Source organism: Hydractinia symbiolongicarpus, chromosome 12, assembly GCF_029227915.1.
Source record: "Hydractinia symbiolongicarpus strain clone_291-10 chromosome 12, HSymV2.1, whole genome shotgun sequence".
In the NCBI taxonomy this organism is placed as follows: Eukaryota; Metazoa; Cnidaria; class Hydrozoa; order Anthoathecata; family Hydractiniidae; genus Hydractinia; species Hydractinia symbiolongicarpus.
The window spans coordinates 13,155,603-13,182,716 of NC_079886.1; the positions used below are offsets into that span (position 1 = coordinate 13,155,603).

A 27,114-nucleotide genomic window follows, 5' to 3' on the forward strand; every position below is an offset into this window, starting at 1 on the left:
GTGTTTTTACTACATCGCTCAGCATGGACGTCATATCCGCCATTTTTTATGTTTAACTAACATCAACGATGGAGTTCAAAATTCAAGTAATAAATCAAGGATTGGTTCTGCAAAATACTTAAAAACTGAGAGCTCCGCGATCACCAAAACAATCAAACGAGTCCGCGAACGCCTGAAACCAACGCCTAAAACCGACCGCTAAAACGGACGCCTAAAACGAACGACTAAAACGAATGCCTTAAACGGACGACAGTTCACACGAATGCCTAAAACGAACGCCTAAACGGACGACCGAATGCACGGAATTTTGACCCGGATCCCCCCTCATACAATTCCTTGTAACAAACCGTGCGGACGAAAGTTTGAAGGAAGGCGCTTGAAGATAAAGGAGTTAATAAAGTTTATATATAAGTTATTTATCAAGTAAATCTTATTATAAACTATCAAAAACAGTTCTTTTAAGAACTTCGCTATCACATAGTAAGTTTATTTTAATTTTCATAGTTTTTTGAATCATTTGTGTCTGTTCTTCTTTTCTTGCATTGTTCGGGTCTATGCGGGGTTTTTCGGGCAAATATTTGATTTTTTTTCAAAGCGCGAACTCGCCCGCACATTTTACGGCGTATGCACCCTCGTTATAAAACATGTTCAGTTTATGTAAAAAAAATATAGTAAAAATGTAGCTGGTTGTTGGCCATGGATGATACACATGGAGGTTTGTTTTGTATCTTATTTGTTTTTACTATCAAGTTCTTTTATTGTTGGTGTTGGTGAATGATATATAGCTATGTCCTGCTTCATAAAAATCTGCCAAAACAATGAAATGGGTGGGACAGGCGTATAGCTAGCTTTAAAAGCTTTATATATAGCTAATTTTTCGCCAAGTTAGTGTCAGCAGGGTTAAGATTAGGGGATTTCTACTTTTCTATATATACAAAATGGCATAAAATTTAGTTACATAAAAATACAATGATATATTAATGCCAAGAAAGTATATAACAGAAAAGGATATCATGAGACATGATGTTGTCCTTTCAGGGTTTAAATCATTATGTTTGGTTAACATGATAAAGTTAAAATGAAACACACATTTCATTATAAAGAAATAATTATATAAATAATGTGAGAAATTGTGGAACTCACAAAGATGATCCTGTAAGTGGGCCATTGGATGTTGCCGGGAGTTGTCTAGTAGAGCGCGGGCTCTAATTGGGTCTGCGTAGCTCAAAATCAGCATTAAATAGGACTCTCCATCTAAGCCATGGCCTCTCCTGGAAATAATAGACAGGGTATATCCCTCGATATTTGTGAGACTAGCCATGTAAAATATGCACTATCTATCTATCTATCTATCTATCTATCTATCTATCTATCTATCTATCTATCTATCTATCTAAGACATAATCTTTTGTGGAGATAATAATATTAGTGTGGACATCATTAACGTCATTAATTATGTATTGCATATAAGACTGTATTAAATCTTAACTTAAAATATATACATGCTTTTTTAGCCGACCTTTATATAGATTGGCTGTTTTTATTTTTACACGCTTTTTACAGCCTGATTTTATGATGGCGGATAAAAAGATCTATGAAACCTTGAAGAAGGCAGCTTTGATGTCTGATGTCTGATTCAGTCTGAGACTGAATTCTTGGTTGCTGCAATATTGCACACAAGCCAAAAGTTTCCCGTGTTTGCAATTGGCAAGTCTGTTCTTATACCTTCTGCATGACTATTTCAGGTTACTACCCAGTACTGTCTTGCCCTTTGTCTTCAACTTTATTATAAACATTGTGATCGTGTCATTTAGTAAATCTCTTATGTTGAGATTCACTAACATCTCAAGAGGTTTCTACATTTTATATACCTTTTGCCAATCCAAAATGGTTTCAAATGTAATTCATTGCTTTGGTTTTTAAATCATTGATATTCAACCAATTATAATGTGGGTCAACTGTAATGATAAGTTGGGCAGATTTATTAGTATCAGAGCGATTCCATGTAACAGACATTACTGATTAGAGAAATCAGTCTCACTTTAGAGAAAATACTTCTTTTGCAATAAACTTCAAGATATATAATGTGTTTTAAGCTGGTATATATATAATGTTTTTGATTAGGTTTTTCACTAGACCGTACTTTTAAGTATTTACAAAAAACATAACTATGGCTAGGACAAGCATTTTAAAGCATTTAGTAAATAACACGTTATATATATGTTGCTTTTTAATAGAATGATCAAACAAGGAGGAAATAAAAACATGATCTCCAAACAAATTATTAAAGTAATGCGTCGCTACAATAACGTTTTTAATAAATATAACAAAAACAGTGAAGAAATAATTGAATTATTAATAACTAAATAGGAAGAACATAGTTTTGCTACACGAATTTGTCTATATTGTTATCACTTTACTATATAAAGTCTTTGGATCCATTCACACACCATATCTATCCCAAATATTTCACGTCAGGCCATGTTTCATAATTCTTCATCTGCTGCTGGCTAGCTCATTCATATAGTTTTTTTCAAAATCAAACTGTTTTTACCTGCTGGACAGTTATTCCTCCATCATATTATTTATATTTGCAACATTAATTCATTTTATGTGATGTCTGTGACAGTTTCTTATTTATTTCAATACGCACTTAATGCTGGACATTCACGCTGCAGGTCAGGCTTGCTATCTCATTTATATTATTATTTATACTTTTATACTATTGTTTATACTAATCACACTATTATGCTGGACATTTTATATTACAAATCATTTCGTAGCTGGTCTTTGAAACTCGACTTATGGTACAAACCATCAAATCCCTTTTGACTTGTATACCCCGTCCAACCCATGCTAGCATGGAAAACAGACGTTAAACCGAGAATAATGATGAATGATGATGACTTGTGACAATTGTCATTAATTATACCAACAACAAACACACCTATGATGGTGGGAATTAGCTACTCCTGCTGGGCATCCAGTGCAATTGAAACTGTTTAGAAATAATTGCCCTAAACAGTTGCACTGGTACCTACTGATGAGTCATCAGGTGTTTTCTTATTTATTTTGTTGTTCTTTTCCTTTTTTTAAAAAACAGGTTGCATAAAGGTACACATGGCAAAACTTTCATTCGGAAATGGTTATTCAAATATAAAAAATACAAAAAAACAGAAAATGCTATAAAATTTAAATAAAAATCCTCTCTTTTTCATCTTCTTTTTTCTAAAATGACAGATAATAACTTATCTTTATGATATATATATAAAATTTTCAGAAGTGGAGGTGATCTCTATCGCCGAAAGTGAAAACTTGGACCGAGCAGGATTTAAACGAGCGAGTGTGTTCTTTCAACCTGAACATTGGAATTAGCAGGGATGGCATTTGCATTAATAGCATATCACTATGTCATGACATACAACTTCTAAAACTGTGTTCGTTTTAAAATCATTTATGCGCTTTCGAGTTACCGATTTGCTGCACTGTTTGAACTTGCATCAGCACAGTTTTCTCTATCAGTTGCAGGTTGCTACACCTGTAGGTATTCTATTTTTGCTTTCTGAACTTCAGCCCTTCACCACTGATTGTAAATGGAAGAACTTACTCAAACGTAAGTTTCTCCATGTATAATTAAGACTTCTTTTCCATCAATGCCAATGACTGCACCAGATCCTCACTACTCTTTCTCACCCCACATTGATTTTTAATCCACCAATTCACCATTTTTACTGGTAGATGTTCCTGTTTGGTGACTAAGTGCTGTTTTGTTAATTTCTTGCAGGATTTACTTTCAACGAATGCCTTGCAAGCAACATGTAGGTTGTTTAGATGATTCACAATTAATTCAATTGGTGTTACTGTTCGGAGAACACTGATGGGAGATTTGGATTGCGTTAAAATGGGGCTGAATCCGCAGTTTTTATATAACTCATTCTTGGCACAAGTGCATTTTCAATAGAACAAAATAATTATTCTCATCACATGATTGGTAAATGTAAACAAAAAAGACACTGTTACAGCTATTTTGTCAAGGAAAATGAACACATCAACCTTGCCTGTTATAGACAGACGGAAGTAGCCTAAAGTTTTGTATGTAATGGTTTTATTTGTTTTTTATGTTTCTACAGGTTAAGATATAAATCCAATTTTAGGATTTTGACTTTAAATTTTTTATTCATATTGTTTAAAGGGTTTTATTCAGTTTTATATGGGTCATTTTTATGCTAGCCAACATTCTTTATTTTTTGTGTTATCTTCACCAGCCTGATTTTTACTCTGCTGCACCAGGGGTTTTGACTGCAGTCTTTTGGCTAAAAAGTGGAAGTATCAAATATCGTTGGCTGCAACAGAATTTTTAAATAATATTTCTTATACTAAATGCAGTTAATATAGTCAAACTGCTTGCATCAGTTTGTTTATATAATGTTTATAAGTATTCGTTTTGTGTTTTGTCAAAAATGACAAATAACCCTTGTAGGATTTGTAAAAAATCTGTGAATTTAAACCACAAGGCTGTTTTGTGTGAGATTTGTGATCAATGGGTTCATGTAAATTGTAATGGCCCCAATAAAGAAAAGATTATAATTGACTTCAGAATTCAAAAGATAAGAAGTGGTTTTGTTCTGATTGTATTAACGGTACCCTTCCTAAGTAAAACTTTTTCTCTATCATATAGTTTATCTTCCCTGAAAAGAAAAAATTCCTCTCCCAACTAAATTCTCGTAGTATAACAAACTCTAATGAGTTGGATTCTAGTAGAATCAATTGTAAATACTATGATTCATATGAATTTCGTGATAAAAAAATTAACTCTAGTTGTTTTTCTCTATTTCATATGAATATTTCTTCTTTATCTAAACATTTTGATGAACTGCATGGCCTTGGTGACCTTGAACATAACTTCAGTGTTATAGGAATTTGTCAAACTGGTTTCAATCCTTCAACTGTACTTATAAATTGTGACCTTGAAGGCTTCTCATATAAACATTATCCAACTGTAGGAACCAAAGGAGGTGTACTTCTGTATATTTCCAACAAATTCGTTTCATGGAAAGACTTGATCTTGTTAAATTATGTTACAGTGATTGTGAATTGGAGTCAAAGTTTGTTAAAATAATTAACCCTAAAGGTGAAAATTCTATAGTTGGTTGTATTTATAAACACCCTAATATGTCTATAAGTGATTTTAATGATAACTTCTTAATTCCTTATGTTATCTAAAGTCTCATCTGAGAACAAAAAGTTTTCCTCATGGAGACTGTAATGTTAATATCATTACAAGCTCGTGAGCTTGTATTAAAATGCAAACGTGTCCTACAAGAATGGAAATTTTTGCCTCTCTGAGCACCGACACGGGAGTTGTTGTGTGTTCGAATCTCAACTTGGTAACTATTTTTCCTTTTTTTTTTCCTTTTTCTTTTTTAAAAAGATAAGAAAAGGGTTCAAAAGCCTTATTTAACTAACTGGTAAAGTAAAGGTGTTTGCACCAAACTTTTCAATGGTCTTTCTTCTTCCTGGGTTCACCAAAGACGGACCCATCGAAAATTAAAATATCGAGGAATTTTCCGTTCAAAAAGATCTTACAAATCAATTTTGAAATATAACTGCGTAGTATTATTGCGTATCTGAATAGTAAAATATGTCGTGCCTAACTTCGTAACAAAAATCACAATTTGATAGACAGCTTTTTGTAAACTTTATTCGCGAGGTTGTTTGCGTATATCATACGTGTTGTTTTATTTGATTCTGACAGAATCCGCCTGACGGAATCCGCCCCGTTCAATAACTTTTCATAGGGTTGTTCAAATTGAATCAAACTTGGCATACTTATAGTACGTCATAAAAGGAACAAAATGGCAGCAATAAGTTTTTGCTTGCATCAGCACATTTTCTGTGACGTCATGAGAAGCTTGAAATTTGTTAAAAATGCCACTATATGCTTAAAATTTAATTACTTCTGTTCCAATTTTTGCATTCTGTTTGAAGTTTCTAAAAGCTAAATAAAAGTTATTTAACATATTTTCCATTTTTTACGCAGGTCACATAAAAAATTGCCCAAAAATCCGGGTTTTTTTTCGATTTTCGGGTAAAATCCAACAAAATTGGGAAATCAGATTAATCACGTGTTCAAATTATGCAAAATGATTCTTCTTAATAAAACAAAGTTGTGTTGCAAGTTTCAAGTCCTAAGGATAATCCTAACAAGGAGTTATTAAATTTTCCCCATTATAAGGATTTCATAGATATTTTTAGGGGTAGTTTCAAGTAATGGCCAATATCAAAGCCTCTTAAAGGTATGGGACCTAAAAATTTGGCATGCAGGTGTCCACCCCCACCCCCCCCCCCACCCCCCGGACCGAATAGGGTTAACGCCTCATCTGATGTCCTCTGTGCTTGTTCTTTTTTTTGTACGTTGGTTGTATTTTTTGTTTGTAGTTTTTATTAAGGTGGTTAGTACCTTGTCTTAAGCTTTATGCTTTGTACTGATCTTGTTTCAATAATGTTTTTACTATTGTTTTTATAGGCTTAACGCCAGTCTGAGAAACAGTAATAAATAATAAATGTAACGCCAGTCTGAGAGACAGAAAGAGTTCAGATGAGCTAAGAAGCAGGCTAAGTCTCCGTAGAATTATAGATGTTATCCAGATAAGAAGATTAAATGGCCTGGGGCACTTGGAAAGAATGGAGGAGGATAATTGGGTAAGAAAGTGTAGAGACTTGATAGTTCCTGGGGCAAAGCCCAAAGGCAGACCGAGAAAGACTTCGCAGGAGTTTATAAGGACAGACTTGATACAGAGGAAGTTGAGTTTAGATCTAACACAGTCTAGATCAGATTGGAAGAGGGTCATTAATATACCCCGTCCAAGTGAATTGTTAATCTGACACGACTTCTAGCATTGATGTACATAGACTGTACCATTTTAACTAGCAGCAAGTCACTCATTCACACCTAATTTTCTCATAGCCCACCAAATAACTTAATGTGGCACGTGGCTTTTTCTAAATCTACAAAGACAAAATAGAGATTCTTTCTCTTTCCTAAACACTTTTCCTGAAGCTGTCTGAGTAAAAATATTGCATCTGTAGTGCCATGCCCTGGAACGAAACCAAATTGCATCTTATCAAGGAAGTTTGATCTTATCTATATCAATTCTTACCAATTCTTATCAATCACTCTTTCAATAACTTTCATTACTTGATTAACCAACTTTAACCCTATATAGTTTATCAAGACTTGTATTAAGCTCAACTTCAGTATTTTCAGACGCTTTTACCATCTCTGCAACAACACCCAGATACTCCTGCGGCCTTCCCAATCTTCATTTTTCTAATAACCTCCACTACCCATTCTTTCTTGATCTGCATAGCTGGCCCTCTTACAACATTATCATCAGGCAAATTATCCGCATCTTAATCAAACTCAGTGTTAAGCAACCTCTGATAATGACTCTTCCAAGCTAGCCTTTTTTTCTTCTGTGCTGGTCCAGCAAGACACCTTCATCGTTACGTATACATTTCTCACGTACAACATCTTGATTAATTTCCTTTATTTGCTTTGTTATCTTGACACCTCATTGCGCTGGTCTTCCCTCCTTAACACATCTGCAAATCTATTCTCTCTGCTTCTTACTTTGCCTTATACACAATGCTTTACGAGCACAAATTCTTACTGCCACCTGACTTACACTCTTTCTCAAGTTTCCTCTTTTCTTTTCTACACTGGTCATTATTCTACCACCAGGTCTGTGTATGTCTAGATGGTCCTTTCAGTTTCATGATTAATTTATGCAAACTTATCGCACAAACTTAAAAAAATTCTGGCAAATGTTTTTTCTATGATGGGAAACAACAGATTGTAAACTAAGTTTTTATTTCAGATAAGTCGCATGAAAGTTATTTGTTGAAAATATTTTTAGCTCTCTTATGCGATTCACGGGGTGTTCACCGCCATGTCCCACAGTTATTTGAGTCTTAACCTGGCTAGTACATATCAAGTTTCTCTTCACACGGCTTTTATTTCGAAGTTAAACTGAAACTTTAACTTTTAAAATAAATAATACACAAGTAATATGCTTTTGGTATGTTCAGACTTGTCGAATTCGATTTTTAAAAGGTCAGACTGGTTTAAAAGTTCTTCATCGCATGCATATCCTTGATGGACAGGGGTAATGACAACAATTCGGAGATATTTTAGGCAGACCTCTTTGGTTCTGGCCCACGGAAAAAGTTGAAAGACGGTGTGGTACCAAAATTGTTTTTATTTAAAGGTTTGCGCAAGCATACCATGGAAAAATCCTCAGACTTTGTAATACATATTTTTCCTAAAATGAGAAATTTAAAATTTACCCCCTGTTCACATACACTCATTGAGAGCACGTCTTACTATTCTATTTCTTTATTAGCACGCATCCTCAATATTCTATTTTTATGATCCCTTCATCCTGTTTCTTTTTCAATTTTCATTGAATTTTAAAGATGCAGTTGCATAAAATATTTTGGATGGAGAGCAAAGTGATTTTTTTTGCACGAAAGATTGCGTTGAAAAGTTTTATTGTAAAGAGCTTGGTGAGCAACTTTTCATCTTGTTGTGCGTATGGAAAATGTATTTACTTTTTTGTCATATTATGAATATGAAAGACTTTATCTTTGCCGAAATTGTTTCTACCTTCAAAGTAGTCGTCAGTAATTGCATTATCTTTGCAGCATAAACTTTCAGAGAATGAACTCATCGGTCTGCAGTGACCACCACATTTACACCAACTATTGTTCTACTACAACTCTTTTTCTACAACTTCGTCTTCGTCGTTGCAACTTAAAAATTTTCTTGTTCTTCCAATGACATTTCAGGCTCAAAACAAAATGGCTTTAGGGACGAAAAGTCCGGAACAGTGTTTTCTTCGTCATTTGACGAGGAACTATAATGCATTTCTGTTTCTGATTTGAAAGTTTGTTGAATTTTAAGCGTAAGAGTCTTGTTTCTAGCGCAATATTTTGAACTAAAAAAATTCATATTGAAATTATAACCCAGTCTTTTTTATTTTGACGCGCTTTTTTCAAAAAAGAAATTTTTACGATATGAACAGGGAATATAGGTATTTAAAAAAGTAAATTCTTGTGTTTGTGTGTTATTTTCTGATTTTTAGGTTGAAATACAATTACGTAGTCGAAAAAAATATTTGCACATGTTTAAGGTTACTTCCCCTTTAATTTCTTTTCACGCCTCACAAAAGACAAATTCATGAAGTCATGGCAAATATAAAAAAAATCTTATTGCTAAGTAAAACAGGGATTTCATTTTTAGATGAAGTAAAACATGATGAGCATAGGAAGAATGCTCATACAGCTGCAGAACAGAAGCGACGAGATGCCATAAAGGTATATGTAGACTGCAACAAAATTGGAAATTTTTTTTTACATAATTAGTTTACGAAAGGTTATTTTCAGACTATATATCCATATTCTTTTCTGTTATAACACACTTGTCACGATTTTATGACTAAAATACTATTATCCTTCACCAAAAATATCCAGCCTCAACAATTCCTCTTTAAAATAAAATTCATGAATAATTAATTAGTTCTGCCGAATATAGTTTAAGTCTACGCACTTGCGAAATTGTACAGAAAGAAATGACGTAATTATTAAAAAGAAACGTTAATAACAACAAAGATGGCGCATCTTCATTATGCTACACTGCACGAGCTTTAACTTTCAATAGCATTTTCGTTTTACTTTAAAATTTTCAGACATGCTTGGTGAATCATGCAGCCATGATACAGTGTGCGGAAATCTTTTTATTTGTAATATTTTTCTTTTAACAGTGTTCGATGCAGCAGGGGATGCTAACAAAGAATCTTTTGAAAAAAAACAAAAGGCTATTGTTAAAAAATAAGAATGAACAAAAAGAATCCGCACACCGTTTTAAAAGGGTTAACCCAAGGTTCATTTAAAAACAGAAGCTGATGAAAAAATAACGAGGTTGTAAAAAGTTGGAGCTCGTAGAAGCCGATTTTTTTCTTGTTTATGATACATTTTTAAATAGAAGTTTCTGCTGACTCAGCAATTTTAGTGTTAAGTTAAAATCATTTTATTATGTATTAAGGCCTATATTTTCAGGAAATAGTAAAAAAAAAATGGTATAAATAAAACATTGAGTAAATAATTAAGCTATTTGGACAGCTAAAAAAGGGTTACTGCCACCTTAACCAATTTTAGGAAAACAGTTGAATTGGATACTGCACAGAGTAGAATATGGGGATATGAGTAAATTGGGCAAATTTCTGTGTTACATTGTGTAGAAATAATAATGTAAAGGGCATTGCTTATATGTTAATAAAGAGGTGCGCTATGTTTGTAGTGCTTAGCCGAGTGGTTCTCAGTCATAGAAGCTGTGGTTCACATCGCAGGCATGTTAACCATGTTTGGTCATCTTTGTACCATGGAACAAAAATTTTGTGTGCAATTAGAATTTTTCTGGAGAGCACTGACACATCCTTTTATACGTGAAAATTGATTTTAGGTGTACGATGCACCAGGGGTGGACAAGCACTAAAATCTTGATTTGTGGACCCACTGATAACAGTGTTTCAAACACTTTGTGACTATACCGTAAAAATATTCGGAAATAATGATGCTGATAATGATTCGTTAGATCATGATGGTAAAAATTAAAGCAATTTAGAAAAAAAAATCATGAAACGTTTTTGATTACTTATTTACATATCAATTTTGTTGTAAGTCTTACAATTGTGGTGACTCTTTTCTTTTTAATTAATTTAGTCACTTTACGTGCAAAGTAAGTCATTCTCTCAAATCTCTTTTTCTAGTCATTTGTAGCACCTATTTCTATAATGTTTGTCGCAACAAAATAACCAGGCAGTGGAACAATGTAAAAGATTGTTCATTCAAATTTTGATGATGCCAGCAATTTTTTTAAAAAATTTACTTGTTGCCTGTATTGTATATGGAACCTGAATTGCTAATCAAAATAATGTATAAGATATTGCAGTTTAAAATTTTTGCTCACGTCAGCAAAAGGCTGACAAACTTCAATAAAAAATTTTTAAAAAATTCTATACCTGTTGACTTTATTGTGAAGATCTTGAAATGCTGATAAAGAAATTGTATAAAATTGTGTACTTATGACGGACAGTTACAAATATATTATGGTCTAAAGGTTTTTTGATGCCTCATCAACCCGTCCATTCTGGAACGAATTAGACCTAGGTGTGGGAAACTTAACCAGTTTGGTCACTGGTTGTCCGTAGTTAAAAAATAATGGTTTTCACGCGATGAAAAATTATTGACGTCATCAACTCGTTTCTAAATTATTTGGCCTTGAAGTTATAACTGCATTGCAGTAGCTTCACCAATCTTATCAAACGCATTGATGTCAGCCTAAATGATTTGATGTTGCGTCCTAACGTCAGAAAGATTAACAAATTAAACATGCATTTATTGGCGGCATGAAAGGAAAATAAAGATATTCACTTTGGCGGTCACAGACGGCCAGACACAGGCTTCCTATTATTATTTAGACTAATCAAAATCCACTTAGGCAGGAGAACAATGGAAAAGAAAAAATGATGACGATGACGTCAGCAAGGACCGGTCAAGACAAAATTTGTTTGTTGCCTCTATTGCGTTGAGCTTGAATCGCTGATAAAAATAGTGTATAGGATCATGTGTTTTTACGAACACCTAAGGAAATATAAGGGTTTAAAATTTAGCTGATGTCAGCGAAGACAAATCAATGTACAAAAAAATTATTTTCTAAAATTGTTTCAGCCGTTGTGTAGAGCTTGAAATGAAATGCTGATCAAGAAAATGTATAATAGGATCATGTACTTTTGTCAAACAGTGACAGGGATATTGGGAGTTTGATGGGATTTTCATGACGTTAACCCGTCTGTTTCGAATCGGGTAGGTTGACAGTGCTTTGAGAATTTGTCCTAATTTTGATGCTAGTGACGTCAGTCTAATACATAGACGTTGTGCCAAAGCGTCAGAAAGGTTAACAAAATAGACATAATTTTTTCAGATAACCAAGCTAATCTCTGTAACCCTTCGTCAAAAATTCCACCTAGGTAGAAGAAGAATAGAAAAGATTGTCATTCGAATTTTGATGGCGTCAGCAAATATTTTAGTATACTGCCCACTGAAACTATAAATAAAAGTATGTTATCAAAAATTTTCTTAAAATCTTACACAAAATGCTCAATATCAAATTGCATGAAGTCCTCCCCACAAAACTTACACAGAATATAGATACAACAGCTTGCAAGGTGTAAAATCTCCTTAATAGAAAGTTACGACATGACAGTCGCAACACCAACTTTAATATTGTCTTTTCTGTGAAAGCTTATACGGTCCTTCCTCACAAAAGTTAACACAAAATGTAAACCAGAGCGGTTTCTGAAGGGCAAATCCAAATCAACAAACATCAGTTCAATTGGCTATATTGCATACAGTTCTCAACCATTAGATTTTATACAAAATATATAAAAAATACAACTTGCAAGGTGTAAAATCTTGTTGTTTAAAAAGTATTTAGGATATATATTTGCATACGTTCTACATTTTTGTTCAACTTTTAGTCCTTCCTTACTAAAGTTGAACATAAAATGTTAAAAAAAACAATTTTTAACATAACCAAATATTAATTCCTGCAAAATCCATTTCAGATATAAATAATATACTCTATAAGCATTACAATCCTCGCACTATCCTAAAATGTTCAGCAAGTCTGTGGAAAATTTTGTGTCTTGTTACATCTTCTATAATAAATGCTAAAAACAGATCTATAAGTAAGTGACAAAGGTAGCTATAAATATATAAAACTTGAGGTTTTGAGTGGCTTTTTTTCTGGAAAATGCGAGTTTGCTTAACAATTTGAAGTGTGCTACATCAAAATATAACACGTAGCTCTAGCTTACATAAACACTGAAGGTCTAAAAAATGTTTAAGTTCTTACTTTTTCTGAATTCTAACCCACTTCAAACTCTCACCTTCAACTTCCACTTCCAATAGCTTCTAACTTCACTTTTCTACCTCTGCTTTTTAATAAGCTTTTTGAATCCACTCTATTTCTCCGCTTTGACTTTTTAAGTTTTTACTTTTTGCACTTTTTTCATGCCAAATTAAACCCGTGGTCTTATCTTTGGCAACATTTTGGCGACATCAAAGGGAAATTAACACATCCAGTTTGTTTGTCACAGACAGACGGACACACTGTTCGTACTATAATACGAGATAGTGGTGTGTAGATCAATATTTTGACTCGTCTTACAAAGACTAACAAGAGACGTCTTGAAGATGTTTTCCTGGTCAAAAGACATCTGGGCGTTTTAAAGTCAAGAAAAGGCGTCTTTAAGAAGTCTTGGTGCTAACTGAGTAGCAATGTCAATTTGGGGTCTTTTTCTACATTTTGATTGTGCCCAGGGATTTTCTTTCTATCTACGAGCCTAAAAGTCTTAAAAAATGTTAAAATTTTTAGCGAAATGTTTGAAGACAGCTCCTGCAAATAAGAATTAAAAATTTTTGTATAAAATCGAACATAAATGAATTAAACAATTCCAAAAAATGAAAATTGCAATTTTGCATTGCTGTGGCAAACATATCACTAATTTTGGCCAAGGTATTTGTAATATTATTTACAAAATTTGAATTGTTAACCTTTATTGGTTATATGGTTATTAGGGCAGAAATTAAGAATTGATATTTAAAACTTTTGCTTAAACTTTGGTTAAATTCTTGAACCTTTTCAAACTTGTACAGCATGGATTGCAGCAGTTGCAACAACTAGTTCCAGGTTGTAACCAGTCAGACGTTCACAATGGAGTGGTAACGAAAACGAGCAAAGCTCAAGTTTTACAAAAAGGTAATTGTATTATTTTCTTGTTTTATATATTTTTTTTCTAATAACTGCAACTTTATTTTAATAGTTTAAACATTTTGAGTAAGTGTATAGTTTTAAAAGCTTACCTTTCCAGTCTTTTAAATTGGGTGACAATTTGTGACGGGGCCTTTGTACGTTGATTTATTTAGCTATTGACTATGTAAATTATATGGTAAAAGACAGAGACCGGAAAAAACAAGAAATTGCTGAAATGGAAAAAAAGTTATCTGCTTTGAAAATTATGAAAGAGTAAGTTTTTTCATTAATTCTAGCTTACAATGCAATTTATTTACCTGGTATTCGCTACATAATTGCAGTCACATCTGTCTAGATTTTCAGGGGTCGTCAATCTGGATTTCGCATGTAACTTTAGGTGATGGAAATTGGGCATTCTTTTGGTTTTACCACAAGCTAATATTCTTTTATTGCAATTAGTGGGTATTGTCAGAGTGAGCAGGCAATAAACAATGAAAATCAAGCGGCCTGATTGATCGACTATCCATGGTTATTATTCGCCAGTAATGTCCGTTAAAACGTAAGGAAGGCATTCAAATCTCAACTTAGATAATATAACTTTGATTGTAAAAATAACAAAGCGGGAAACATACTGTGAAAACCTATACTACCCTTCTAAACGGTATTATACACATTTGCATGTTTAACAAATCAACAACTAAATATTTCAAAGTTTATTTCATTTCCCAACATACCAACAAGTTTCATCAAAGAAAACTTTACACAAAAAATGTGTTGAAAATATATTGTCAATTTGTGCTGTTATGCTGAAATTCATTCAGAATTCTGTTCATTTTGTTTTACATTTTAAACGTTTATATACGAACAAACTACTTTATTCAATGACATTAAAGAGACACGAAATCAACGATTACTAAATTAACACGAGAAAATTAACACAAATGCCTATAGCAACTTACATAGAGTATTAAATTAACGCGATTTAACTCAACTGAATTATGAATCAGGAAATGTATATCTAATGTATGCCCTGTTTCCCCTTAACCAGGCGACAACCTTATAAGGATGATATTAATTTTTTTCGTCAGTCAAACAGAAGGAGAACAAAGTACGTGCATGAGCATTGTATTGCAACTGGTTTAAAAATATATTCTTAAACTTAAATTTCAGGCTTTAAATTAACTAGTAACTTTTTGTCTTGGATATTTACGTTGCACTTTAATTAGTCCAGGCTATGCCACTTTGAAGAGTAAAAATTATCTTATGGTTTTTTGAGCTTCTAAACACCTATACAACATGAATCAGGATGGTATCAGGCCAACTAGGTGGCAATGAAGTATTTTGCAGATCGGAATATACAAAAACCAACCCTGTACTAGGGAAATTTTGCATTCAAAACAACTTCTCGTACCACTGGACAGAGCTTGGAAAGAGGATAAAAAATGGTATTATTTGTCAACTTTACTTCTTGCATTACTGTTATAATCCGTTGAATACCGAAAATTTGACAATTTTATGCTGATGTCAGCATATGTATTAAATGTAAATGTATTAAATTTTGTCCAAAATCGTTTTTTGTCACAAACCCTTAGTTAAAGTCATACTAATACGGTCGATTGGTCGAAAAATGTGGAAATCGCAATTTCAGCGGTCAGTATGGATGTCTTTCAAAAGTGGGGAAGAATTGGGTGTCTTTAAGTCTTTAAACACAATTTTTCCCTATATATACCAGGGGTGAAATTTGAGAGCTAAAATATGCTGAAAGACCATAAGGTAGAACCACATTTCAATTAACCCAGGCTTCCACAATGTTGTCCATCGTATTGACTAGCGCTGAAACTCGTGAAAACGATATCTCAATTCTTCTCGGCTGTAAGCTAAGGAATCATGACTTGAACTGAAGACAATGCAAAGAAATGTCATGAGTAGTGCAAGTGAAATAAGAGGAAGTTTAGACAATTTTTTTAATTGGATTCACAAGATTTTTGAGGTAACCCACAATAAGAATTAATGATGTCTAATGATAGTGGATGATCAGATCTGGATAATTTATTTTGAAATTTTGACCTATTTAAGTAGCTAACTAGCATAGTTTTCAAAGGATTCTGTCATTCAAAGCAAAGGTAGCTTGAAATTTGGAGCTCTGCGTATTTTCTTTTACTATCTCCCTATAACAGTAAACAGTCAAGACTGAGCTAGCTAGGTATGCAAGGCGTTGTATATTAGTCGAATATGTTGTCACAATGAACAGATACCTATTTTTCATAGTAAATTTCTGCATATTTTCAGATTTCATTTACTGAACAGAAACCTATATTTCATAAATAAATTTCTTCAGGTTTCTTTTATGGAATAAAAACTTTTGGGAAACAGTACTAAGAAGTAATATTCACTATGAGGTCCTTGCAATGATAAGGCATTGTTGTTGTATTGTTGTTGTAGCTGAAGACTTTGACACAGAAGGCTCTTGTATATGATGTTTTACTAATCTGGTAGGGTGCTTTTAGCAATACAGCATCAAAGGTGTAAAATCTTTTTCAAAAACTAACATTCACAGGACTTTACTGAAACCTATTGTTACTTCGGCAGAGCAAATACAGCTGTTTAGCATTTTTTATTTTGCAGAAAAAGTTTCTGTGGATATTTAAAAATTTATTGTGAATGGCACTAGGTTAAGCGATTAGTACAGATAACCGTCAGATTGTTGCAGATCCGGGTAGACACTAGAAATAACTTTCTCACAACTTTGTATTTATATGGCATGAAATTTACATTGTTAGGCACTGTGCTTTAGAAGCACATCTCCACTTTCTCTGGAATGGATAAAGAATTTTGTCTTAAACCTAGGACATATGATATATATATGATGTAATATAATGAAAAATGAAATTTCCTGCTGGTGTTCTCGAATGTGCGTAGCTTTAAGGCAAGAACTTGTGATGTAATTTCCCTCTTTCAGCCACCTAAAAACCTCAGCCTTGTCTTTTCATACTTACTCGCTAGCTATAGCTATGGCAAAAAAAAACTATTATTCAAACTTGGCGATTTTACTTAGTATTAACTAATATGTTATAAATTTTATGTAGCTATAGGGTAGCTAAACTACCTCTTTAAGAACAATATCAAACAACGTCGAAATTGTTGATTTCCGTCAGCGAAGGCGGAATCTGTAAAATCGCCGGGGAGATAGAGAGATAGATAGAGACAGCGCAGCTAGGCTGGACGCCCGAAACTTATCCAGGCTATAGCCTAAATCCTCGTTTTGACAGATTTTTTCTGAGAACCAGGCTAAAATGAGTTTTAAGCCAATAAGAATCCTAACAGTGCAACAAATTTTTTTATTATCCAATGAAAAATACTTTATTTTAAAGTTTATATGCTATCGAAAGTTAAAGCTCGTGCAGTGTAGCATAATTAAGATCATGCGCCATCTCTGATGTTATTAACGTTTCCCTTTAATAATTAGTCATTTCCTTCTGTACAATTTTGCAAGCACGTAGACTAAAGCTATATTCAGCAGAACTAATTAATTATTTATGACTTTTATTTTTATTTATTGAGTTGTATTTTAACATTGCAGGTTAGTTACAATAATAAGAGAATACTCAATGATTTATTTACCCCATAATTCTCCGTTTTCAAGGTCTACTTCAAATTTTAAAATCTTTCAGACTAATGGCGGAAATCTTCAAGCCCCTGGGCTTCTTGTTCTCCTTGTAAACATTCGCCATAGTTGTATTTCTGCATATATATTAGTAACAAATTTTATGTGTACATTTCTTGTGCATATGAGTGCAATCAAACGCCCTGTACATATATCCGAAAAATTTGTACCATTGGTTCACTCTTTACAAATGACATCACGTTAACAAAGAAACCGTATCTTGCTATTTCCCGTAACCGATACAGAGATTTGGTTGTAACATATATCGGAATTAATTCTCTTTAAACTACTTGAATGAATTGTGTTAACTTTTTTAGGGTAGTTCCGTTAACACTTTGCTGGTTTAAGGATACATGAAACACATATATTGCCCATGTTGAGAATAGTGGCTATATTTCCTAAACCGTGAAATAAACTATATTTTCTGAAAACCAGACATTTTCCTATCGAATAGTGCTATTTTAAAAAATTATCGAACACCTCTTTCGAGTTGCCGACTATCAAGTCTAAAAGGTACAGACTTTTAAAGATAATTAACTCCTATATAAATCTGAAAGTCATAAGGCAGAACCACATTTTTTCGAAATTACCCAGGGTTCCTCAACGTTGTCCGTCATATTGGCTAGCGCTGAAACTTGTGAACAAAACGCGGTTGGAAGCTAACTGAAGACATGCTAAGAAATGCCAAGAGTGGTGAAAGGGAAAGAAGAGGAAGTCTTAAGTAATTTTTTTTCATTGGATTTACAAGAATTTGAGGTACCCCACAATGAGAAGTAAAGAACAGAAACGCCTTTCTGATGTCTGTTGATGAAAAATGGTCGCATCTGGATAATATTTATTTTGTGACTTTAAGCTACCTAGCTAGTACCATGCCAGCACTCCCGGGGCACATTTGTTATTAAATAATTAAGTGATAAAGTACAAGAGCTAAATATATTATTTTTATGTAGCTAGCTACACAAAAGATTTTTCAAGGCATTTTGTCATGTTAAATAAAGATAGCTACCTGCTAGCAATTTGGACCTCCTATAACAGTGAACAGTCAAGACTTGAGTATATAGCTAGTTAGGTATGCAAGGCATTGCATGTTGGTTAAATATGTCACGACAAACAGAAACCTATATTTCATAAATAAATTTCTGCAAATGTTCAGGTTTCTTTTATCGAACAGAAACCTGTTTTTCATAAATAAATTTTTGTGGATTTTCAGGTTTCTTTTATGAAATAACAAAATTTTGGAAGGTATAGCCAGAAGTAATATTCGCTTGGAGCCGAAAGACCTAAAGTCTCTGTCCAGGTTAAGATTTCTAAAGGGTAAACTGCGTCACACAGAGGACACTTAGTGTAATGTGTTACAAATCCAGTGGAGCGCTTATAGGTATAATACATTTTTCATAAACCAACATTCACAGGACTTATGATGAACCCTATTGTTACCTCTGCAAAGCAAATACAGTTGTTTAGCATTTTTCATTTTGCATAATAAGTTCCTGTAGATATTCAAAAATTAATTGTGAGTGGTACCAGGCTGAGCGATTAGTGCAAGTAAACGTGTTGCAGATCCAGGTGGACAAAAGAATAACTTCTAACCGCATTTATTTATACGGCATAAAATTTGGATTATGTGTTTTACACTGTGCCTTAGAAGCTCATTCCCACTTTCTCTGAGCTGGATAAGGTATATGGTCATAAACCTGGGACACATTTTATCTGTTTGAATTATTTTAAATCCTGAGAATCACTTTGGATGTTTTCTATATATATGGCTTGTCAAAATTGATATGTTGTGAAAAACAGTTTATCTGCGTCTGAAAAAATGGCTAAATTCAGGAACTCAGAAACTATGATAGTAGCAAAAACAATTTTTGGGTTCATTTCATCAAACTGGTCTAAAAACATATAATACTAAGTTTCAAGTCATTATTTCAATTTTTACTGACGTAATAGGACTTTTACTTAGTACAGTTAGCATAGTTTTTCATATCGCTGACACCAAAATGGCTGCAGGGACTAATCGGTTTGAAATTAATTTATAATATTTTAATAACAACCTTTTTTTCTTTGTGTTTTTCCTGCAAAAGTTGTTGCATAGCTTATGTATATGACATTATGATAAGGACGAAAAAGTTACCGACATGGGTTTTAAACCTTAAAAATTTCCAGCGAGAAATTTGAAAACTAATAAATGACAAAATCGCAAAAGTTTATGTTAAAAACTTAATTTTTGTTAATGTGAAAGTAATCCACTTGAAGGTTTTTCTGAGGTTTTTTATGAAGAAATCTTTCATATTACCCATATGGGGTAACTTTATGAACAATGAATTTTCCCGCAGGTGTTCTGTAGTATGTGTAATATAATTTAAAAACTGTGATGTAATTTTCCTCTTAAGTTTTGACTTTTAACCCAGCTAAAAATCTCAGCCTTGTCCTTTCATACTTGGTCTAGCTAGCTATAGCAAAAAAGTTTAATATTTAAACTTGACTTATCTTACTGAGTATTAAGTAATAAATGCTGGTTTAATCCTTAATCTAGCTATTCAGCGATTCGGTTCAGCTTTGTTGCCGTAGTGATGATTGACATTTTGCTTAATTTACGAATCACATTTGTACTACATCCGCCATTTTTAAAATTTCGCAGGGTGAAAACAAACCTAGTTCGTAGTGGGAAGAATGCTTAAAAATGTGGAAATGGAAGAATAATTAGCTAACGAAAGGTAACCACAATAAAAATCTGTCTGGAAATGATGCTTAGCTATCTAGATTTTGCTCCAAAAAATTATCTTTGCTCAAACTTTCTAACATTGTTCTTAAAACTCCAAAATGTGTCTAGCTCTGCACTCTCTTCACCTAAAAGACAGAAACTTTTCACCTCCAAAAAATTTGTTATGACGTCAAACCGAATCACCGAATAGGGTAGCTAAGCTAACTGTAAGAACAACATCAAACAACGTCGAGGCTGTTCTCTTTTGTAAACAAAACCAGTGGTATTTTTGTAATAAGTACCAAATTTTATGTGTACATTTCCTGCGCTTATGAGTGTAACCAAAGTGCCCTGTACGTAAATCCTAAAAATTTATGTCATTGGCTCACTCTTTACGAATGACACCACATAACAAAAAAACCGTGCTTTGCTATTTCCTCTATCGAGATTTGGTTGTGATATATATCAGAATTAATTATCTTTAAGCTTATTGCATAAAAACCACACCATTCAGATCAACTTCACTAGCATATCACTTACTTGTTTCACTAGCATGTCACTCGCACAAGTTTAAAGTCTTTTGAAAAAATTTAAAAGATTTAAAAAAACAAAACAGTATTTGTGTCGTCAGCTTTTCTTTGAAAAGCGTCTTATTGCCATGCAAAACTGTACACTACTTTAACCCGCTGAATGTCTACTGGACATTTTTTATGGATAGCATGAACGAATTGGTTACCATTATAAACCCACATTTTGCTATAGAGTAACTCAACAAGTCGAACCTTTAACAAATACATAATATTTTTATCATGTTACCCTGGTAGCCACTTTCACTCCATACGATCAACCGCCACATTGCATTACGGTTTTTGAGCCCTAATATGATTGTTTTTTTTACAGGAACTATGAACAGCTGGTTCGAACAAGCGATGTAAGCTAATGATTAACCTGTCTAAATACGATGTTATTTTTTATTGCTTTTTTTAGAAATACCTTTTTTTTATGTTTTTGTATCATAGGCCCCTGCTAAAAGCGAGATCTCAGATGATATCAAATTTAATGTGGTAGGTTGACAATAGCTAACGTAGATAGATATTTTTCCAGTAGTTTTTGCTTACATTTGTTTTGCGATTTTTATTTCATTTTTTTCTTCTAGTTTAAATACGTTATGAATGCTTTATGGGAGTCATTCAGTGTGACAGTTGTAATCTCAAGCTTTCAGTCTTTATCAGGAACTGTTATATCATGGCTTGAAAGCTATTGCAAGCCAGACATGTTGAAGTCGATTGTTGTGAATGCTGTGCGAAGTACTTTGGGTTAAACTTGTAAAATGACTGTTGCGTCATACAGAACTAATTTGATTATAATTGGCAAAATCTTTTCGCATTTACAAGTAAACATGTTAAAGTTGTTGCCAGAAAGTGTCAACTTTTGTAACCTAAATGAAGAAAAACAAGTGTTAATGTATTTTTTGTTCTTTTTTTAAACTGTTCTTACCCAAGTATTGTAGCAATGTCTTAATTAACTTATTTCAATTATTACTTATTCCAATTATTTGAAATAACTTGTGTGAGTTAAAACTATGTGGAGATATTTATTTCGTTGTAATGAATTCATGTTAAGAATTCTCTGTTAATCCTCTCCTAAAAAAATTATGCAATTATTAAAATTGAATCTATTTACGTTTATATTTTTTTCTTTTATAGCGTACTGCTTAAGCTTTCACTAACATTCTTTTTACTAAAAGGAAGTTAACATTGTTATGTTATCTCTTTACAGAAAAAAAAATGATTGAAGACAGTACGAATTTACTAGTTGTAATTTGTGATACGAATCCTGGTTGGTGGGCCAACCACGATGCAGTGAATGACGAGAAGAGCTCCTTTAAGCATTGTATGGAAAGTCTGTTAGTGTTCTGCAATTCCCACATCATGATAAATCACACAAATAAGCTAGTTTTTATTGCATGCCATCCAAATGAATGTTGTGTAGTTTACCCCACTCAGAACACGGCAAAAACAGACAGTAACGAAAGCAACTCGTCCAAAGATGGGAAATTTGAAGCTTTTGTCGACATGAATAATATTGTTATGAGTAAACTTCAGGAGATGGTAAAACAAGAAAACCCTGATGATACTACTTCAGCAGTACAGCCGTTATTACTATCTGGTGCACTGACAAAGGCGTTGTGTTATATTCATAACCATAGTGTTACAAAGGACGGATGTGCGCGTATTTTTATTATGAAAGCTTCTCCAGATACTTCAGCGCAATACATGTCCATTATGAACTGCATATTTGCTGCCCAGAAAAAACGAGTTGTAATTGATTCGTGCTCACTTCTTAGGCATTCTGGATTTTTACAGCAAGCATCGGACATCACTGATGGAACATATTTTAATGTGGAGAATCTTAGTGGGATGCTGGAATATTTGTTATGGGTGTTTTTACCGGAACCAGCTTTCCGGAGCAAACTGCACGTGCCGTCAGCGTTGCAAATTGATTACAGGGCTGCGTGTTTTTGTCATAAGCAGTTGGTGGACGTTGGTTTTGTTTGCTCCGTGTGTCTGTCAATATACTGTCAATTTATGCCCAAATGTCTAACGTGTCAAACTAGGTTCAAATTACCACAATTGTCTATGTGCAAGCCAAAGAAAAGACGTAAAGATATAACTGCTTAAAATAATTTTTGTTGTTAAATTGTGGTGGTTTGGGTATGTTACACGTTACGTTCGTTTGTAAAAATATACAAAAGTTGTGTTTTTTCCCAACCACAAAAACAGGTGTCTAAAAAAAAAACCCACGTTCAAAAAATGTTTTTATAGTTCTTTATGTGCGTATTACTGACCTTGGAGGACCTAAAACTTACCTCTCAATTTAAAAACGGGAATGTTGTCTAAGATTCTTCCAAATTTCTTTGGTTCTTATGTTGCTAGAGATGGAAAATTATGTCAACGAGGCTAATGCGAATTCATCAATATGAATTTCTAAAACAGTAGTTTTTATTTGAAATTAACTTGTTCATCTGTGTGTTTACACGCATTTGTTTGAATTGGGCGTCCTATCCTATGAAAGTTCAGTTTTAAGCCACCATTTTGAAGTTAAGTCATATTCCTGGACCCTGTTTTTGAGAAGCGTGTGTTAGTTGTTGCTGGGATAAATTCTTTTTTTTTTTTTGCTGTATGATCTGTGTTTGATCTGAATAAAATTCTTCCACTCCCTCCTTGCTAGCACTATTTTGGCAGCTTTGTGTTTAGTGGTTTTACTTTGTGAGAGGAAAACATCTTTCGTCAGTGTCACCTTTTACTCTGACCACATAGTTCAGGAGTGCAACTGTCAAGGAAAAAACGTATTTATAAAAAATACTGAAAAATGTGAACGAGAAGTGCAATTGTAAAGGCACCTTTGATAAAAAATAACACCATAATTTTAACAAGCTATATATATATCAAATATAAACTTAAATCAGACGCAACTGCAATGATAATCATTCTTACGGCTTCGCTAATTTTAGTAAACATGTCATTTTGACGGTAAGTTTATTTTTGAAGCATGATAGTGATATAATCCTGGACCTCATACATATCAAATTTTAAAATCAGTTAACGGCACTTTTTATCCAGGAAACGAGCAATTTAATAATACTGCAGACAAACATGCATGTGTAATGCCGTATTTTCAATAATTTGGTTGGTTGCTAGGCATGTATGTTTATGGACTCAACGAGGTTTAATAAAATTTTAGTTAAAGGTGATAAAATATACAAGTCATTAAATACAAACAGCTATTTGTCTACTAAAGATCTTCCAACTACCGTAACATTAGAAAACACGAAAGTTGATATCTTTAAACTCTCATCAGACGAGGGAAGACTTCACTAGTTGGATATTTATAACCCTTTGTCAAGTGCTTACAAAAATGAAATGAACAAGGGAAAGGGTATAATTTCGATTTTAGGTGGCTCAGCTCTGAGTACCATGTGGAATAAATCCCATTTTTTCTTTTATTTGATTTACATAGTCGTGATTTAAATGTCACGGATAGTAGAGAATGGAACAACAGTTTTATTAAAATTCCGTTTTATGCAAGCGATTGAAAAATATATTTAGAGCATATATTTTGAAACTAGAGAATATCTACTTTTTGAATCTCAATACATTGAACTTAGGTTCTAGTACCGAATCATTTTAAGAATCTTTTACCGCCTGGTTAACTCCAGCTGTATTCGAACTTAAAATTTGCATATTTGATTTCCGCCGCGTAAGGCGAAATCTTTAAAATCACCTTGGAAAATAGAGAGATAGGGACCACCTTGAGAGAGATAAAGTATTTACCGTGGGCTTGGAAATTGTTTAATTTCCTTTTTTAGCCAGTAGGAACTCAAATTGTCAAAATCTGATATTCATGGCTTCCTCCTGCGAGGTATTCTCTCGAAGGTTTCTTGCCCAAAACAGTTGGTTACCGTTTGTTATGCCCCACTTTGTAATAATTGTGCCACTTTGTAATATCTGCCCCACTTGTAATTATCTTGCCCCACTTTGTAACACCTGCCTTACTTTGTAATAACTTTTGCCCCACTTTGTAATTTCGGAGCTGCTCCACTTTGTAATTCATCGTTGCCCCACTTTGTACTTTTCGGAGCTGCCCCACTTTGTAATAATGTCTTGCCCCACTTTGTAATTTTCGATTTTTCGCATGCTGACCAATATGCAATTTTTTATGACGTCATCTTTTGTTATGTTATCGGTGTTCTGGATGCTCTGTCTTGTTATTTGCAATGAAACGCGTGTCACACGTTAGTAGAATGATTACTTTTAATTTTTATTAGCAAGCGTTGTAACATTACATGCATGGCTTTCTTTTTGTGAAAAAATGTATAACAGAAATATAATACAAACAGTAGGTAATGTGTTTTTTTGCATAACATAACATAACATAAGAAATAAACTTGTAGCAATCTTAACATAACATGCAGACTAATCAGTTCGAGGATTTCAACGTGACCTGTTTTACAGCAAGCAACGTGTCACCTCGGGTATATCTACAAATGAAACTCAGGTAAAAAAGCACTACTTCTAAATAGAATGAAAGAAAGATAAAAAATGTGAACAAAGATACGACAATTTCTACCTGTGTGATTTATTGGAAGCAATTTACTTGTCAAAAAACATTAGAACATAAACGAAGACTATCGAAAATAAAAGCCGGAATGAATAAAAGACTAAAAATCACTTCTTCGATTTCCACACAATGTTTTCTATTATATACCAACCATAGGCCAGCAGTTGTAAATTTAGCCATGCCGTGTTCTATTTCGGATGGTTCAGGATAGTCTTCAGCTCTATCACCATTCCAGAGAATGAGCCGGCACTTTTTATCTTGCATGCCCACCCGGATTAAATTTGATGCTATTCTAGCTTTTTTTTGTGGAAGGATCTTTTTATACGGTACGTAAACTCTTGGCAAAAATTTCGTAATTTTTCGGAATCACAAACAATTCTCCAAAATTTACATACGTTTCGCAAGTGTGCATATGTGGCAACGATATGCGAGGGCCAATTGTAATCGCTGCATTGCAATACTAACATCAAGATCGTTTCTATAATTTCTGGTGGCAAATCATCGAAGTTGAAATTGCGAACTAAAGTTTGAATAAAATATATATGTTATTGTTTTTGTTACAGGATAACAATACAAAATGATACAATAACGAATGTGCTTACCTTTCCGTGTGCAGTAAGATAAGCTCGGACTTCCGATTGAATGTCTGAGCCTCATAGGCTTTCTTGTGTCGCGTTGTGGCAATCTGGGGAAATTATTATACCAAAAGTTAAGTTGAATAAACTCAAAATTGAATTTTAAAATATGAAAAATAAAACTATTTACCATTCTTTTCACTTTATAGGTAAAACGCAATGACTGATAAGACTTTATTGAACACACAAAAGAGTTTCGATACTTTCTCACCTAAAGTAACAGTTTCGTCCCCTCCTTCGCTCCCTTCATCTGTCTCATTTTCCTATTCCGTTTTATAACGCTTTAACCTCTTCTCTCCTTTCAAATGTTTCATTATCCTTTTCGCCACCTTCAACTGTCTCTTTTTCATTTTCACTCAAGACAACATAGTGTTCTCCACATTCTTCGGCAAAATGTCCTAATGTTATTTTTTAAAAGGGCAAAAGTCTGTTGGTGTTATGGTAACTTGAGCGTCAGGTCCCAGGGTTGAGATAAGCGTTATTTCGATGTTATATAGCTCAGAGGCAGTTCTTAACGTTAGCTCATCACCATATGTCCCATTTGAAAACATTCTGTTTAAATATTCACTAAACGGCATCTCAACGTACATTTCGAGTGGCCACCCTTCATTATCATAGGGATTTTCCTCTAAAAACCTCGCAATTTCGGCTCTAACTGTTTGGGCAGATCTGAAAATTCCATATTGAGTCAGCGGATGCGCTATTGCACTAAATTGGCAATTTCCATCACCAAGAGGGTCGTATGAAACGGAATACCCTTGATCTTGAAAAACGTCAAAGCGATCTTGCTTTATAAGTGGTACTAACAAATTCTTTTGATATAGTTTTTGTTGTTCCTTATGAAGTTGCTTCAGACTTTTTCCATTTTTCTTCCGTTTATAACATTTCTTGAAATCTGCAATGTCCTCCACCAGAAACCATTCGGCCTCTTTCCTGTCAGTCTTTGGTGATTTAAATTCCACAAAATACCTATTTTTGTATTTTCCTACCTTCAACACTTTTCCATGCAGAACTAATCGATGCTTGGGTGCTTTTTTGACTTTTCGTTTTTCTCCATGTCTGACCAACACTTCATCGCCGATTTCATACTCTGAACACTTATTTCTTTTACGAAAGT

General features: G+C 33.6%; 2 protein-coding genes across 2 annotated transcripts; both read left to right on the forward strand.

Moving 5' to 3' along the window:
* The first annotated feature begins 578 nt into the window (after window positions 1–578).
* Window positions 579–21,708, forward strand: LOC130622499 (max-like protein X). Its single transcript, XM_057437957.1, has 7 exons — window positions 579–715; window positions 9,305–9,378; window positions 13,780–13,882; window positions 14,050–14,149; window positions 21,142–21,172; window positions 21,261–21,305; window positions 21,398–21,708. The coding sequence occupies exons 1-7, from the start codon at window positions 697–699 to the stop codon at window positions 21,560–21,562; spliced, it is 537 nt and encodes a 178-aa protein (XP_057293940.1). The 5' UTR covers window positions 579–696; the 3' UTR covers window positions 21,563–21,708.
* A 285-nt stretch (window positions 21,709–21,993) lies between these two features.
* Window positions 21,994–23,462, forward strand: LOC130622498 (general transcription factor IIH subunit 3-like). Its single transcript, XM_057437956.1, has one exon. The coding sequence runs from the start codon at window positions 22,029–22,031 to the stop codon at window positions 22,920–22,922; it is 894 nt and encodes a 297-aa protein (XP_057293939.1). The 5' UTR covers window positions 21,994–22,028; the 3' UTR covers window positions 22,923–23,462.
* The last annotated feature ends 3,652 nt before the right edge of the window (window positions 23,463–27,114 follow it).